The 17004-nt window shown below is 44.2% G+C and overlaps 1 protein-coding gene across 1 annotated transcript in view; it reads right to left on the bottom strand.

Annotated features, from left to right (window-relative positions):
- Positions 1-14546, bottom strand: part of LOC139028766 (uncharacterized) — an 18766-nt gene extending 4220 nt beyond the window's left edge. Inside the window, exon 1 of the mRNA XM_070446862.1 lies at positions 14518-14546. Coding sequence (XP_070302963.1) covers positions 14518-14546 — 29 coding nt within the window. The remainder of the gene's footprint in view (positions 1-14517) is intronic.
- Positions 14547-17004: the final 2458 nt, after the last annotated feature.

Raw genomic sequence — 17004 nt, 5'->3', positions numbered from 1 at the left:
GATACCTTCCCTGGTGAATCGTCCCAGTTTACGATATCCACATATAAAAAAAAAGTGTCAGGTGTAGGCAGACATCTGTTCTTATAAAGACACCCACTTTTCACTGTTACAAAAGCCCCCCCCCCCCCCCCCCACTTAAATGTGTATATTAATCTTTAAAAAGCATGCAATAATTAAAAAGGTTAATGAATGAAACTCCCTTAAATGGGACTGACTGTCTGTGTGTCAGAAAATCAGGAGTTGGATCTTTGACAGGATTTTGGCAAAATATGAGAAGAATGTCAGTCACATTGTCAGTGCAATGAGCCAGCATGGATTGGCCATGTTCAGCTATGCTGACAAAACTGTAACGTTCACATTAGTTAATTCCCTGTGGTGTTAGAGCTGAGAGGGGAGTGGAGTGTCTCCATGTTAGGGTGTAATAGCAGTGTGTGTGTGTGGGCATAAGCAGCTGTCAGCCAACGCTCATTTAGTGCTGATCTAAGGTGTTTGCGCTGACTGGCTGCTGAGTGCCAGACTGACTGACTGACAGGCAGACTGACTGGCAGACTGACTGGCAGACATGACTAGCTGGCTGGCTGGCTGGCAGACTGACTGACTGGCTGGCTAAATGACTGACTGAATGACTGGTAGACTGGACTTGAATGACTGGTAGACTGGTAGACTGGCTGGCGGTGTTGTGTGTGTGTGTGTGTGTGTGTGTGTGATGTGTGTGTGTGTGTGTGTGTGTGTGTGTGTTTGTGTCGTGTCCCTAGCCAGCCCATCAGCCTGTATCTCCACAGCCAACCCCCAAGCCTCCCAGCCTGTATCCCCCCAGCCTGCATCTCCACAGCCAGCCTGCCTGTATCTCCACAGCCAGCCCCCAAGCCTCCCAGCCTGTATCCCCCCAGCCTGCATCTCCACAGCCAGCCAGCCTGTATCTCCACAGCGTTTGCACCTGATTCCACGATGTGTTTAATACGAAGTGTAATAATTCTGGATAATTTCCTGTACGGTTTACATGTTGGTGGGTTCAGCTTTAATTATTGCAGCTTTGGGCTAGATCAACATACTGCTCGCAGGACAAGGATTGGGAATAGAAAGGGGAGCTGAAGGTTTAAGGACAAAGTTGTGGTTTTGAGTTCTGAACAATTGTGTACACAACTGAAGAACAATGATCTATTCTCTTGTAGTGGACAGATCATCACAAGAGTCTCAGTCATTTATGTTTCTTAACTGACCACAAAGTCCAGGACACTTCGTTGACTTTTAGCTCTCATATTGTTCACCTTTTATTTGATGTTTTGTGAAATTGGATAACAAGGACTTATTATTTAGAAAGTTTTTATAAAGAACCTGACTGTATTTACACACTGGTGACATGATGTTATATTATGTATATTGTACATAGATAAGCCCTGTTAATATTCATGTAAGTCGATTTAAGGTTATTTTTTAAAACATTTACAGGGTTCACAATGTAGAGAAATGAGAGAACCAACAAAAAAAAATAATACTATGTCAGGTGGTCTCTCCACCACAATAGTTGTTTTAATAAATTATTTTCACTCTGTATTATTTACTCATAAAAAATTAGAAGAGAAGCTCGGCGTGCGGTGCTGTTGACTTTGGTGACATTGAACCAATCTACTAGAGTTTCTTTCGTTTGGGTGTTGGGTTATCGCTAATTATGTTTGGATGGCTTTATCCCGCAGGGTTGGCTGCTCTCCCCTATTCATTAGAGCTGCAGACACCCTCCATTAGCTCTCGAGATAGCTACTGGCGTTGAGAGTGAAGTGGAGGAGGAGACCCTCATTAAACGACTCAACCAATGAATGCACTGTTGATACAGTGAAGCATACCACCAACGAGCAACAAGTCACGCTGCTGCCTCGAGGGCTACGTTCAGTGGACAAGCTTTGTACAATGTTGCAGATAATAATGCCATGAATATAACCAATGTGATTYCTGTCAGAGGCATGTTTTTCTTCACATACTATATTTCTTTCTGCAAAGCTTGACAACGTTTTACTACTGAACGTAGCCTAGGTTTGTCTGGCAGTTTATCAACATTTACATTCATATTGTCAACATGCACTGAGTGTACGAAGCATAAAGAACACCTGCTCTTTCCACCTGGTCTCAGAACATTTTCGTATTATTCTGTACATAAATCCGAGACACTCCCATTTAGTATGATATGTTATATTTCATATGGTATGTATTCATTTGTGGATGTCCATCACCCATTTCGTTTGATATGTTACGGATTACAATTTGTATTTTATGTTAGGAATTTGCAAAACGTACAATATTTTACGAATTTGCAAAACGTAATATATGTAACAAATTTGCAGAATGTATGATATGTTACCAACTTTAGCTAGTTAGCTAGCTGGCTAACGTTAGCTAGGCTAAAGGTTAGGGTTAAGTTTAGGAGTTAGGTTAAAAGGTTAGGGTTGGGGGAAGGGTTAGCTAACATGCTAAGTAGCTGCTAAGTAGCTAAAAAAGTAGTAAGTGGTTGAAAAGTTGATAAAATKCTAAAGTTGTTGGTGATGAGATTTGAACTCACAACCTTTGGGTTGCTRAACTTTCTCATTATACACCCACCCTTCTACTCCGATCAACTACCCTACTTTCGTTTTTGCCTGAAGTAAACATCTGTCTTATGTAACCATACCAAACGTAACATATCATACTAATTTGAGTGTCCCGTATTTACTTTTACTATATGCTATGTCTAGACTATGAGACGAAGCTGGCTCTTTCCTGACCAGGTGAATCCAGGTGAAAGCTATGATCCCACATTGATGTCACCTGTTAAATCCACTTCGATCCGAGTAGATGAAGGAGAGGAGACAGGTTAAAGAATGATTTTTAAGCCTTGAGACAATTGAGACATTGATTGTGTATGTGTGCCATTGAGGGTGAATGGGAAAGACTAAAGGTTTAAAATGCCTTTTGAACCCCCCCATTGGACATCCAGACAACTTGACACAACTGTGGGAAACATTGGAGTCAACATGGGCTAGCAATCCTGTGGAAAGCTTTCGACACCTTGTAGAGTCCATGCCCCCAACCTATTAAGGCTGTTCTGAGGGCAAAAAAAGATATATATATATATATTGGCATGGTGTTCGTAATGTTTTGTACTCTGTGTATATGAAACTGGACTCAAACCGCCTGGCCAAAGCACTCCGTGACACCAACCAACTAATCCCARTCGCGTGAGTATTTGAGTGTGTTTCCAATTGAAAGGTGAGCCTGTTCTGTGTGTGTGAGGAAGTGAGTCTCTCTCTCTCCAGTATGTCATTAAATACGTGTCTTTATACAATGAGTGTACAAAACATTAAGAACGCCTTCCTAATAGTGTTTCACCCCAGTTTGCCCTCAGAACAGCCTCAATTTGTCGAGGCATGGACTCTACAAAGTGTTGAAAGGCCCATGTTGACTCCAATAGTTCCTACAGTTGTGTCAAGTTGTCTGGATGTTCTTTAGGTGGTGGGCCGTTCTTGATACACATGGGAAACTGTTGAGCAAGAAAAAACCCAACAGCGTTGCAGTTCATGACACAAACCGGTGTGCCTGGCGTCTACTACCATGCGCCGTTCAAAGGCACTTAAATCTTTTGTCTTCCCCTCTGAGTGACACAAACCGGTGTGCCTGGCGTCTACTACCATGCGCCGTTCAAAGGCACTTAAATCTTTTGTCTTCTCCTCTCAGTGACACACATACACAATCCACGTCTCAATTGTCTCAAGGCTTAAAAATCCTTCTTTAACCTATCTCCTTCCCTTCATCTACTCGGATAAAAGTGGATTTAACAGGTGACATCAATAAGGGATCATAGCATTCACCTGGTCAGTCTGTGTCATGAAAGAGTAGGTCTCTAATGWTTTGTACACTCAGTGGAGATAGGGAGAACAGTTGGGGTTTTGAGCTCCCTATTTCAGTGTTGTGTCAGTCAACTGCAGGTTTTGTCTGCTCCTAGCCTGCTATCTATAGTACAGACTCTCCCTGGCTTATACACCCATTGATGATTGGTGTCACTAACATCTTTTGAAGCCCAGCCTCTGAATATCTCTTGTCACGCTGTCGTTTGTCACAATAAGAGTGGACGTGGATCCATACTGTGCTGGTGCTCTCTCTCTCTGCTCTGTCGTGCCTGTCACCCCTCCTAAATGTCCTCCGTAAATCTTCTTATTGCATTGCTCTCGTTTATTACATCAGACCTCACAGCTCAGAGGCCTGTAGTGAACCACAGTGACATCCCCACTCCGTAGCCCCTCGATGGCAATCTCTCTCTCTCTCTCCTGCTTTTCACTCCTCTCGTGTCCTCTGCATCCTTAACTACTTTTAGGCCTAAAAAGAGGCCAGGGCTGAACCTAAAAAGGCCCCTGGCATCACAGGGAATTAAGAGTTCCGTGTGAACTACGGTGAGTAAAGGCAGCAGAGGCATTGCAGAGATAAATGGGGATGTTTACTTTGAGGGAGGCGGCCATTGAAATGCACAAACCTTTAATGCTCATCTCTGCCTCTGTGAAATTGCATTTGTTACGTGTGACACTTTGGTATATATCTCACCGACGCACTGAAGACTGAGTGTTGGACTATGCTGTTGCTGGGAGGTTGATTCTCCGTGGTTCGCTCTGTCAGAGAGGAGCTTTTTGATTGTGTTTAAACAATTCAGAAAGGCACACACATCTGAGCTATCTTGTTGCAGGTGCATGGAAACAATGAGATCATTTGAAATRAAACAGAAACCCACACACTGCCCTTGCTAGTATCAGTAAATCACGGATATGTAATTTCACAAAGCCCCCTCATAGAATCTGTCATCCTTTTATTATCTTATTTGAAAAAGAACAACATAATTAAATAAAACTTGGTCACATCCCAAGGTTCTCTCTAAGGAAATATAAACCACAGCTATTGTTTAATGGCACAATATTCTATTATTCTATAATAATAATGATGATCTGGTTGTTCATCCTACAAATCAACATAAAGGTTATATTATCCCCCTCAGTAGATCCCTTAACACAGTGTACAATAACGTTTTCAAATTACGTTAGATCCAAAGCATTGTCATTACTGTGTGAGCAGTTTCTATAACACAATCATCAGTGGAGAAACTGCAGTCTTCAGAAGCCAATTAGACCTATCCGGATACATGTAGTGGTTCTCTGTGGCTCAGTTGGTAGAGAATGGCACTTGCAACGCTGGGGCCACCCATACAAAAAATGTATGCACACATGACAGAAAGTCATTTTGGATAGAAGCGTCTGCCTCAAGCTGACCACACCGGTGGGCACGGTTCCTGGGTAGTGCGATTACAACTTGGACCTGCTTCCAAGGCACCAGTGATTATGGTGTCAGACTGTGCCAACACCCCTCAAACACAGAGAAGGTCAGTGTGTGCCCAGTAACCATGCCCCCCCCCCCACACCCCCTGTGGAGATGCCCATCTTTCAGCTGCCCAACAGCGATGCCCTCTACAGTAACCCCAGAGAGACATGCTGGCACAAGGAGATAGCAGTGCCTGCCAAGGGGAGAGAGACGTGCACACATGCAAACCTACTGTGAAGGGATATAGGAAGAGGTTAATAGGCAAACAATGGGATAGGCGATGTCTGCAGTTTACAGCCGTGTTTACAAACAATCAGCCGTGTCTGGGTTTATACCACTGGTGTTTACAAACAATCAGCCGTGTCTGGGTTTATACCACTGGTGTTTACAAACAATCAGCCGGTCTGCGGTCTATACCACTTGGTTTACAAAACAAATCGTGTAACTGCAGGGATCATCAACTTGATTTCAGTCGCGGGCCGACTATTTTCTTGAGTGGATGGTGCGGCGGATGAATCAGAATTAGTTGGGTAACATAGATAAATAAGATGTTTTATTTACACAATATGCTTATGTGAGATACTTGTCATTAGAATGTATCCCTTTGGACTATACTGTTGACAGTTGCACTTTTCCCTTCTCAGCTAGGGCTCAGTCACTTGGGGCTCAGAGAGGGGAGAGGTCAGGCTTGTCTTTTACAATGTCTTTGGCCAATACATCCTAAAGAGCATTCCAGATAGTAAAGGTAATGTTTTGGTACTGTGAAGTACCAGGAACGAGATTAGAACCTTGTTTTAGAGACCAAACGGAGCGATAATTTATAGCTAATGCTATCTGGCTATGGGATACTCCTTTCTCAAGTAAAAGGCCCTTTGTGAAGAGTTCCTAAAGATCTGTGGTTCGTCATGTAAGTTGAGAGGGGTGTGTCTTTGCTATAAAAGATCTCAGTTGCCATTATGTTGGGACTCACAACAATTCATTATAGATAGTGAATTGTTGAAAGTCACAGGGCTATGGTAAAGCTCATATTATTAAAGATGAGTTTTAAGTATAACTCTGACTGGTGTGTGGTTTGTAACTCTCCTCATTTGGTAATACAGGAAATTGCCACGACAATGGTCAGGAGGACGGAACATAATTAAGCAATAAGCACTGAGGGGGTGTGGTAAATGGCCAATATACCACGGTTAAGGGCTGTTCTTATGCACAACACAACGCGAAGTGCCTTGACACAGCCCTTAGCTGTTGTCCCCTTATTGCTATCATAAACTGGTTACCAACGTAATTAGAGCAGTAAGAATAAATGTTTTGTCATACCCGTGGTTACGGACTGCTATCACCATTCAGGGCTCGATCCACCMAGTTTGTAATAACAAATAGTTTGTAGACTGCATATTGACTGCAAGAAGCCCAAACAGGTATAATGTTTGACTAAAACATAATCATTTAATACCTTGCTTACATATGATATGTGATATGATATGATCACGTGTCTCTCTACTATGTGTGGTAATACTTGGGAACAGATTTATTCAAATAAAAATCACTTGGAGCTCATTTCCTTGTGTTTTTACAGTCTTTTATGTCCAACAATGAAAATGATATATATATATATTTATTTATTTATTTTTGCTCAGAAAACTTGAGGGATCAAATAAAACCAGCCACGGACCAAATTTGGCCCACGGACCGCCAGTTGGGGGACCCTGGTGTACTGTAATATCACAAAGTATCAACCATTGTCCCGAAGGTCCTCCAGTGTCAGGGTTTGAGAATACTCCCAGTCTCTCTTCCATCTTTTTATTATTATCTTCGTCGTCCATATGGGACTTCTACTGCAGTAGCCCAGGCCATGTTTAGAGTAGGTTATAGTTTTGTATTGTGTTTGCTTGGATGAGGGCAAACGGTCTTGTTGATCAAACAGCATCAGACTTGAGCATCTCCTTCATCTGAGGCAATTTCCCAGAGAGATGAGGCTTAGGCTGCCTGCCGCAGCTCTGGAGTGTAATATGTGTAATATCCCCATCTCCCAGACTGCCTTTCACAAGACGCTTTGCTACAGCATAACAAAGGACACGTAATGGCAAATGAATACTCATATTATTCCCTATGTGAAAAAGGAGAGAGAGAGAGAGCCCATTACCCGTTACGTTTCCTTAAAAAAAAACAATGTTCATAAACACGATGCACAATAATAAACGACGGCGGGTCTTTATACGATAGTATGTTTCTGGAATTGGAAATGAAATCCTAGCGATAGGGGGAGTGATGTGGATTGCGGCGCTGTGGCTGCAGTTCCGTCAGGGGAGTATGTGGGTTACAGCAGGCTCATTTGCGCTGTGATTATCGGTGCTTTGCTGAAGGTGTGAGGCGGAAGGGAGGCTGTTCCTGGTTTAGGCCAGTTATACAGGCCAAGAGCAGACCATTATGGAGGCTGCTCTGTTTCACTCTAGTGTGTCTCAAATGGCACCCTATTCCCTATGGTGAACTGCCTTTGACCAGAGTGTTGTGCACTACAGAGGGAATGGCCATTTGAGACGTAGTCATCATTAAGACCAGACCACAACACATTGGACAGATAGATAATAGAACACAATATATTCACATGAACCACTCAAAGATATTAAAGTACACTCAAATACATTGATGCAGTCAAATGTTATTTACATCAAAACATGTACAACTTGCCAAGTATTATGTAAAGTATTATGAAGGTTTATTCATGCTCACAGCTAAATTATAATGTATTATACCTGTTGACTTCCRTGTTACTCATCATTTATTGTCCCTATGCAGCCTACAAGTGTGTTTCATGAGATGGAACAATCGAGGCATGAAACTGAGCCATATTCAGTGTTGATTTCCTGCTAGAGAGGAGTGTCCATTATGTGTAAATCTATACAGCAGACAGTGGTGGTTCACAGATGAAAGCCTCCCAAGACACATCGTGGAGCTACAGTGGAACAACGATGGATGACGATCCTCCACACCTGCACAACTCACAGCTGTAGTGCCTGCAGGATATTTTATTTCTGTGAAAGGGCTGCTAGTCACAGTCCTGCTGTACTCTGGGCCGGTAGGTAGCCTAGTGGTTAGAGCGTTGGACTAGTAACCGGACTTGTAAAAATCTGTCGTTCTGCACCTGAACAAGTGTCACGATCGTCGTAAAGATGAGACCAAGGCACAGCGTGAGTAGAGTTCCACATAATATTAATCAACTGAAACTCACCTAACAAAACAACAAACAACCAAACGAAACGTGACGCTACAGGTGTGCACTCAGGCAACTCAATGTAGACAAGATCCCACAACATAAACGAGGAAATGGCTGCCTAAATATGATCCCCAATCAGAGACAACGATAAACAGCTGTCTCTGATTGGGAACCATATCAGGCCACCATAGACATACAAAACCCCTAGACAATACAAACCCTAGACATACAAAAACCCTAGACATACAAAACTAGCGTACCCACCCTAGTCACACCCTGACCTAACCAAAATATATAGAAAAACAGAGATATCTAAGGTCAGGGCGTCATTGAAAATAAGAATTTGTTCTTTAACTGACTTGCCTAGTTAAATAAAGGTAAAATATATATTATATATTTTTTAACTCTACATTGTGCGCAGGTCTTCATCCCACGTGCACATTAACAGCACTGCAGGCCCATACTTCCYGGAACTCTCCAGGATTTCCACTCTGAGAGAGACTATCTTCCCTGTTCTGTTTTGGATTCCACCATAGCTGCTCTCACACCCTGATACGCACCACAGTTTTAATTTTGGCGGGAGTCGGCAACAGCTGAGGCGGAATCCTGTACCGCAAGCTAGAGGATATTTATTTTGCGGCCTTTATGGCACCCGAGATGCATTGCAACAGTGAGCAGCCATCCATCTCGTGATAATTATGACCCACCGACTCGGTGATTGCATTAAATCTGTGTCGCTGCCTCTGTGGAAAATAAAACGCTGSCACGGGGGTTCTCACTTTAGTTCCTACCTGCTTCAATTAAGTTCCTGCTGTTTTTCATTTGGGGCACGTGGCTTCTATAACCTCCTCTTCAACGTGCTTTCCTCTATTAACCGACCAAACAAAATCTCCCTCGTCACAGGACTGACAGGTTGAGGGCCCGCAGAGAGGCTCCAAGACTTCCTTCAATCTTGGCAGCGGTGAAAGAGGACGTTTTCAACTCACGGTTCCTCTGCTACTCGCCTGTGTGTGTCAGTGGCCATTTTGTCTATGCAAATGCCTCTTGTTCTCTCCTGGGCTTTCATCGTCTCGGGGTGGCCACGGCCCAGACAGTCCACCTTATTTCATCTCAACTCGCTTTCTCCTGCTTTTAGGGTCAGTCAGCTAGAAAGCCAATTAGTCTGTCTCTCTTTATCACCTGAATGTGAATGTGAATGTGGGTGTGGGTGTGGGTGTGTGTGTGTGTGTGTGTGTGTGTGTGTGTGTGTGGGGGGGGCCAGTGGTGATGCAGAGGCGAACGTTGTTCTTTTGAGACCTTATAGAGCACACCAGAGAACAGCTATGTTAAAGTGAACCTTTTGCGAAGGGGAACCAGACCAAACCAGACAAGGGCACATCGTTTCTAGATAAAACACTCAGACTGAGGCACTGAAACACAATTATAAAAGTGCATCAGAACACATTATAAATCTGTGACATAAAATGAATGACCCAATTTCTACACAAAATAACCCTGCTCTGCGCTGAAGAGCTCTTGCATGAAAAAACGGAAACGCACAATGGCAGGGCACAATGCGATGGCAAATTTAGAAAACAGTTCACCAAAACACCGGCTTTCTAACAAATCGCAGTGTGTGGAGGATTTATGGAATTTATACCCGTGCATGAATTGACAGTTATTCTGAAGATTAAATTGGAATTGGCTCATAGATGTGCCAGAGATTTATTACAATAAAGCAATGCAAATATTGAATAATTTACTTGAGGAGTTGATGCACTTTCTGCCTCATAGTTGGTGATTAAATAAGCTGGTCTGACTATAATTCGTATGGGGTGAAGAGAGAGAGAGAGAGAGACAGAGTAGAAACTGGGAGAGAGAGAGAGTAGAGCTGGAGAGAGAGAGAGACAGAGTAGAAACTGGGAGAGAGAGAGAGTAGAGCTGGAGAGAGAGAGATAGAGGTAGTAAGAGGGAGGGTAGAAAGTAGAGATAAAGAGAGAGTGAGAGAGAGAGAAAGACAGAGACCGAGAGAGACAGACATAGTCCAAGAGACAGAGACCGAGAGAGAGGTAGAGACAGACAGAGAGAGTAGATAGAGAGAGAAGGTAGAGACAGACAGACAGAGAGAGTAGATAGAGAGCTAGCTGTGGGTGATTCACTCCACTGTGTGAAAAGCTTATCTTCCCCTGAAGTCTCCTGTTGCGGTCCTCTCCTCTCTGTTGCGGTCCTCTCCTCTCAGTTGCAGTCCTCTCTGTTGCGGTCCTCTCCTCTCTGTTGGGGTCCTCTCCTCTCTGTTGCGGTCCTCTCCTCTCTGTTGGGTCCTCTCCTCTCTGTTGCGGTCCTCTCCTCTCTGTTGCGGTCCTCTCCTCTCTGTTGGGGTCCTCTCCTCTCTGTTGGGTCCTCTCCTCTCTGTTGGGGTCCTCTCCTCTCTGTTGGTCTCCTCCTCTCTGTTGCGGTCCTCTCCCTCTGTTGGGGTCCTCTCCTCTCTGTTGGGGTCCTCTCCTCTCTGTTGGCGTCCTCTCTCTCGTGCGGTCCTCTCCTCTCTGTTGGGTCCTCTCCTCTCTGTTGGGTCCTCTCCTCTCTGTTGCGGTCCTCTCCTCTCTGTTGCGGTCCTCTCCTCTCTGTTGGGTCCTCTCCTCTCTGTTGCGGTCCTCTCTCTCGTTGCGGGTCCTCTCCTCTCTGTTGCGGTCCTCTCCTCTCTGTTGGGTCCTTCCTCTCTGTTGCGGTCCTCTCCTCTCTGTTGGGTCCTCTCCTCTCTGTTGGGGTCCTCTCCTCTCTGTTGGGTCCTCTCCTCTCTGTTGGGTCCTCTCCTCTCTGTTGGTCTCTCCTCTCTGTTGGGGTCCTCTCCTCTCTTGTTGGGTCCTCTCCTCTCTGTTGGGGTCCTCTCCTCTCTGTTGCGGTCCTCTCCTCTCTGTTGGGGTCCTCTCCTCTCTGTTGGGGTCTCTCCTCTCGTTGGGTCCTCTCCTCTCTGTTGGGTCCTCTCCTCTCTGTTGCGGTCCTCTCTCTCTTGTTGGGTCCTCTCCTCTCTGTTGGGTCCTCTCCTCTCTGTTGGGGTCCTCTCCTCTCTGTTGGGGTCTCTCCTCTCTGTTGGGTCCTCTCCTCTCTGTTGCGGTCCTCTCCTCTCTGTTGCGGTCCTCTCCTCTCTGTGGGGTCCTCTTCCTCTCTGTTGCGGTCCTCTCCTCTCTGTTGGGGTCTCTCCTCTCTTTTGGGTCCTCTCCTCTCTGTTGGGTCCTCTCTCTCTCTGTTGGGTCCTCTCCTCTCTGTTGCGGTCCTCTCCTCTCTGTTGCGGTCCTCTCCTCTCTTGTTGGGTCCTCTCCTCTCTGTTGGGGTCCTCTCCTCTCTGTTGGGTCCTCTCCTCTCTGTTGCGGTCCTCTCCTCTCTGTTGCGGTCCTCTCCTCTCTGTTGGGTCCTCTCCTCTCTGTTTGGTCCTCTCCTCTCTGTTGCGGTCCTCTCCTTCTGTTGGGTCCTCTCCTCTCTTGGGTCCTTCCTCTCTGTTGCGGTCCTCTCCTCTCTGTTGGCGGTCTCTCCTCTCTGTTGCGGTCTCTCCTCTCTGTTGCGGTCCTCTCCTCTCTGTTGGGTCCTCTCCTCTCTGTTGGGGTCCTCTCCTCTCTGTTGGGTCCTCTCCTCTCTGTTGGGGTCCTCTCCTCTTCTGTTGCGGTCCTCTCCTCTCTGTTGGGTCCTCTCCTCTCTGTTGGCGGTCCTCTCCTCTCTGTTGGGTCCTCTCCTCTCTGTTGCGGTCCTCTTCCTCTCTGTTGGGTCCTCTCCTCTCTGTTGCGGTCCTCTCCTCTCTGTTGGGTCCTCTCCTCTCTGTTGGGGTCCTCTCCTCTCTGTTGCGGTCCTCTCTCTCTGTTGGGTCCTTCCTCTCTGTTACGGCCCTCTCCAAATGCATCCCGCTGCTTCAGGTGACAAGCAGCAGCAGATACGGTCACCAGTCTGCAAGGTGATCCATTAATCATGCAAAGCCAATGCAGAGACTAAGGCTGTAACTGTATCCCAAATGGCACCCTATTCCCTATATAGTGCACTACTTTTGACCGGAGCCTTATGAGACCACTACTTAAAAGGAGTGCATTAGGGAATAGAGTGTCATTTGGTATGTATCCTAAGGACATTTCCCAGGAATTGGTGCAAGCAAACATACACATTTGAGTTACCAGAAGGTATGGCTTTCTCACGAGCTGGAAACACATATTGCCACATCTGTGTATGGATCTGTGTGTTTGTGTAATTTGTTTGTGTGTGTGTGTGTCTGTGTGTGTGTCTCATGTCACCATGCACAGTGACATGTTGCCAGTCTGGTGTGTTCATTTTGTTGCTGTGTCAATGTTCTTTGGTCAGGTGATAGCTCCTCTCTAAGATCAGGTGATAGCTCCTCTCTAAGGACAGGTGATAGCTCCTCTCTAAGGTCAGGTGTAGGTCCTCTCAAGGACAGGTGATAGCTCCTCTCTAAGGACAGGTTATAGGTCGTCTCTAAGGACAGGTGATAGCTCCTCTCTAAGGACAGGTGATAGCTCCTCTCTAAGGACAGGTGATAGCTCCTCTCTAAGGACAGGTGATAGCTCCTCTCAAGGACAGTGATATCCCTCTAAGGATAGGTGATAGCTCCTCTTGACCCTAGTACACAAACACACACACACACAACACACACACACACCCACACACACACACACACACACACACACACACACACAACACACAACACACACACACACACACACACACACACACACAGAGAGTCAAGAATTTGGATACTAACAAAGTTCACACACTCACCAAAGGAGAAATGACTCTGAGGTTTCATCTGCTTTAACCTTAGAGGATATAAACAAACATTTGTCCCAGAGCTCAGCAACATCTCCTGGCTACATCAAAAGATACATTAATATGCAAAACATAGTCCACATACTGTCTGTAACATGCTGTAGTTTGTTCGTCTGTGAACTTAACAAGCAGATATATGATGGCATCTGTATCATCAAAGCTGCTTCTGACATTTTGACATCTCTTTACCTGGTGTGAACTGCCTTGTGTATTCAACCTAATGAGCCAGGCAGTTTAATATAAGGGAGACCTCTGCTGTTTAGTGCTGGTACTCCAAACATCATGATTTGAAATGGACTTTAAAAATTCAGTAACAGTCGCATATTGTTTTGTGTCCATTTTATGTGATTATATCTCATGTCCAGGTCCAGAAATGTGGATAGTGATGAAGGATTTCAAGCGATCCTCAGCTGTTTTAAAGCAGGGTAGGAGTGACAGCCTGAACCAACAGCTCTGTGTTTCAGCACCGGTTTAGTGAACAGCTCCCTCTCCTAGCACTGAGAGACTGACAGGGATTGTGTTGGAGAAGAGCCTTGTTTCAGCACTGGTTTAGTGGGCAGCTCCCTTTTTATTTTTTTATTTTTATTTATCCGTTATTTTACCAGGTAAGTTGACTGAGAACAAGTTCTCATTTGCAGCAACGACCTGGGGAATAGTTACAGGGGAGAGGAGGGGATGAATGAGCCAATTGTAACTGGGGATTATTAGGTGACCGTGATGGTTTGAGGGCCAGATTGGGAATTTAGCCAGGACACCGGGGTTAACACCCCTACTCTTACGATAAGTGCCATGGGATCTTTAATGACCTCAGAGAGTCAGGACACCTGTTTAACGTCCCATCCGAAAGACGGCACCCTACACAGGGCAGTGTCCCCAATCACTGCCCTGGGGCATTGGGATATTTTTTTAGACCAGAGGAAAGAGTGCCTCCTACTGGCCCTCCAACACCACTTCCAGCAGCATCTGGTCTCCCAGCCAGGAGCTGACCAGGACCAACCCTGCTTAGCTTCAGAAGCTTCCCTCTCCTAGCACTGAGAGACTGACAGGAATTGTGTTGGAGCAGAGCCTTGTTTCAGCACCGGTTTAGTGGACAGCTCCATTGATCTAAACTGGACCATGGGAAACGTCTCGTGCCTCATTGCCTCTTGACATTTCCAACCATCCTTGACTCTCACCTTATGGCCGAGAGTTTCTCCTGGATCATTACCCATGAGAGGCTCATCTCTATGACTCAGTTCAACCCCCCGCCTGAGGGGCTAGGGTTCTCTCAAGGGAAAGAGCGAGAAACGAACAGGGGCTGAGGGGCTAGGGTTCTCTCAAGGGAAAGAGAGAGAAACAAACAGGGGCTGAGGGACTAGGGTTCTCTCAAGGGAAAGAGAGAGAAACAAACAGGGGCTGAGGAGCTAGGGTTCTCTCAAGGGAAAGAGAGAGAAACAAACAGGGGCTGAGGGGCTAGGGTTCTCTCAAGGGAAAGAGAGAGAAACAAACAGGGACTAGGGTTCTCTCAAGGGAAAGAGAGAGAAACGAGATAAAAAAGAAGAAAAAACATCTGTGCCTCTGGGCAGCACAGTTGTAACATTTGACAGCAGAGTGAATATGTTGTGAAAGACCAGTCTACATCATGTAGAGGAGGCCATTAGGTACAACATGTTATTGATCAAGCCAGCAGGAGTTCAACACCCTTACTTAACACATATCACAGTCACGCTTTGATAGTGAACTAGGGCTGTATAAGAACAATTTGTGTCTCTGTCTCCCGCATCTCAGTTTGATCTTTGATCAGCTGTCACCCATCTCTCTTGTCTCTATCAATATGTTATCCTCCCTGACTAGGATCTGTAGCATGGTAATGCTGAAGTCGACACGTCTCTTGTCACACTCCGGGGTGAAGTTTCCCCTAGGTGCATGTCTAGGATCAGCTTCCTCTCCCCCAATCCTAAGCCTAACCATTAGTGGGAAAAATGCCAAACTGAACCAAGATCAGTGTCTAGAGGCAACTTCTCCTTACACATCTTGGTACACCTGGAACTTCAATATATTTTATGTCTCTATAGCAGACAACCAATTTATTACCCTTGTGATTTTTACCATTGTGATGTTCTGTAGTGTATCAATCTCATAGCAGTTTGATTGGTTCCCAAAGAAATGCTGCCAGCCTCTTTTCTCTGGAGGTGTCTGAGATGACATCCTATTCACTATATAGTGAGCTACYTTTGACTTGGGCCCATAGCGTTCCCTATGTAGAGAACAGAGGACCATGTTAGACGCAGCCTCGATGAAAAACATATTCTACTGACTCCACAGAGGTCATTATGTCAGTCATAAATGTACTTGTGCATGCGCCGTACAAAACAAAGTCTCGACACTTCATAAAGCTTCTGTTTACCCGAGATTAAAGTGGAAGGCGCCCGTAACTCCTGAATCAACTCTATGGTCTTTTTCGTTCTGGTGTCGATAAGGAAGCACTTTGATTGTGTTTGTTTGTTGCTATCAATTATTCACAGAGTGCAGATCACAATGTTTGGGTCTCTTCATTTCAGCTGCAGATTTAGTGCCAGAGAACGCCACTCTGGCTTGGTGCTTATAGTGGTGCCTGTGTCTCCATTGGGTTCAATTGCGAACAAACCCATATATTTCTCTCTGTCTCATTAAGGCTAAGTAGGAATACAAAAGGAGCATAGGCTCATAGCACTTCCAACATGTGCTAGGGAGATAAACAAAAGACAGCACAAGATAAGGAACCTGTTATACTGCAAATGTCTATATCCACTGTATATTTGTATATCCACTGTATATCAACTGTATATTTGTATATCAACTGTATATCCACTGTGTAACAACTGTATATCCACTGTATATTTGTATATCCACTGTATATAAACTGTATATTTGTATATCAACTGTAAATCCACTGTATATAAACTGTATATTTGTATATAACCTGTATATCAACTGTATATAAACTGTATATTTGTATATCCACTGTATATCAACTGTATATTTGTATATACACTGTATATGTTGCATATCAATTCTATATCCATGTATATTTGTAAATCCACTGTATATTTGTATATCCACTGTATATCAACTGTATGTCTGCTGTATATTTGTATATACACTGTATATCAACTGTATATTTGTATATTCACAGTAAATGTGTATATCCACTGTATATTTGTATATCAACTTTATATCCACAGTTTTCAACTTCATATCCACTGTATATCCACAGATATTTATATGTCCACTGTATATCAACTGTATATTTGTATATCAACTGTATATCCACTGTGTATCAACTGTATATCCACTGAATATTTGTATATCCACTCTATATCCACTTTATATCCATGGTATATCAACTTCATATCCACTGTATATCAACTGTATATAAACTGTATATTTGCCTATCAATGTATATCCACTGTATATTTGTAAATACACTGTATATTTGTATATCCACTGTATATTTGTATATCAACTGTATATCAACTGATATTTGTATATCCACTGTATATCAACTGTATATTGTAAATCAACTGTATATTTGTATATCAACTGTATATTTGTATATCCACTATATATCAACTGTATATTTGTATATCAACTGTATATTGTTATATCAACTTTATATCCACTGTATATTTGTATATCAAACT

Source organism: Salvelinus sp. IW2-2015, linkage group LG15, assembly GCF_002910315.2.
Source record: "Salvelinus sp. IW2-2015 linkage group LG15, ASM291031v2, whole genome shotgun sequence".
NCBI lineage: Eukaryota > Metazoa > Chordata > Actinopteri > Salmoniformes > Salmonidae > Salvelinus > Salvelinus sp. IW2-2015.
Note: the sequence above shows the minus strand (reverse complement) of the source record. Positions and strands in the feature narration are given on the sequence as shown.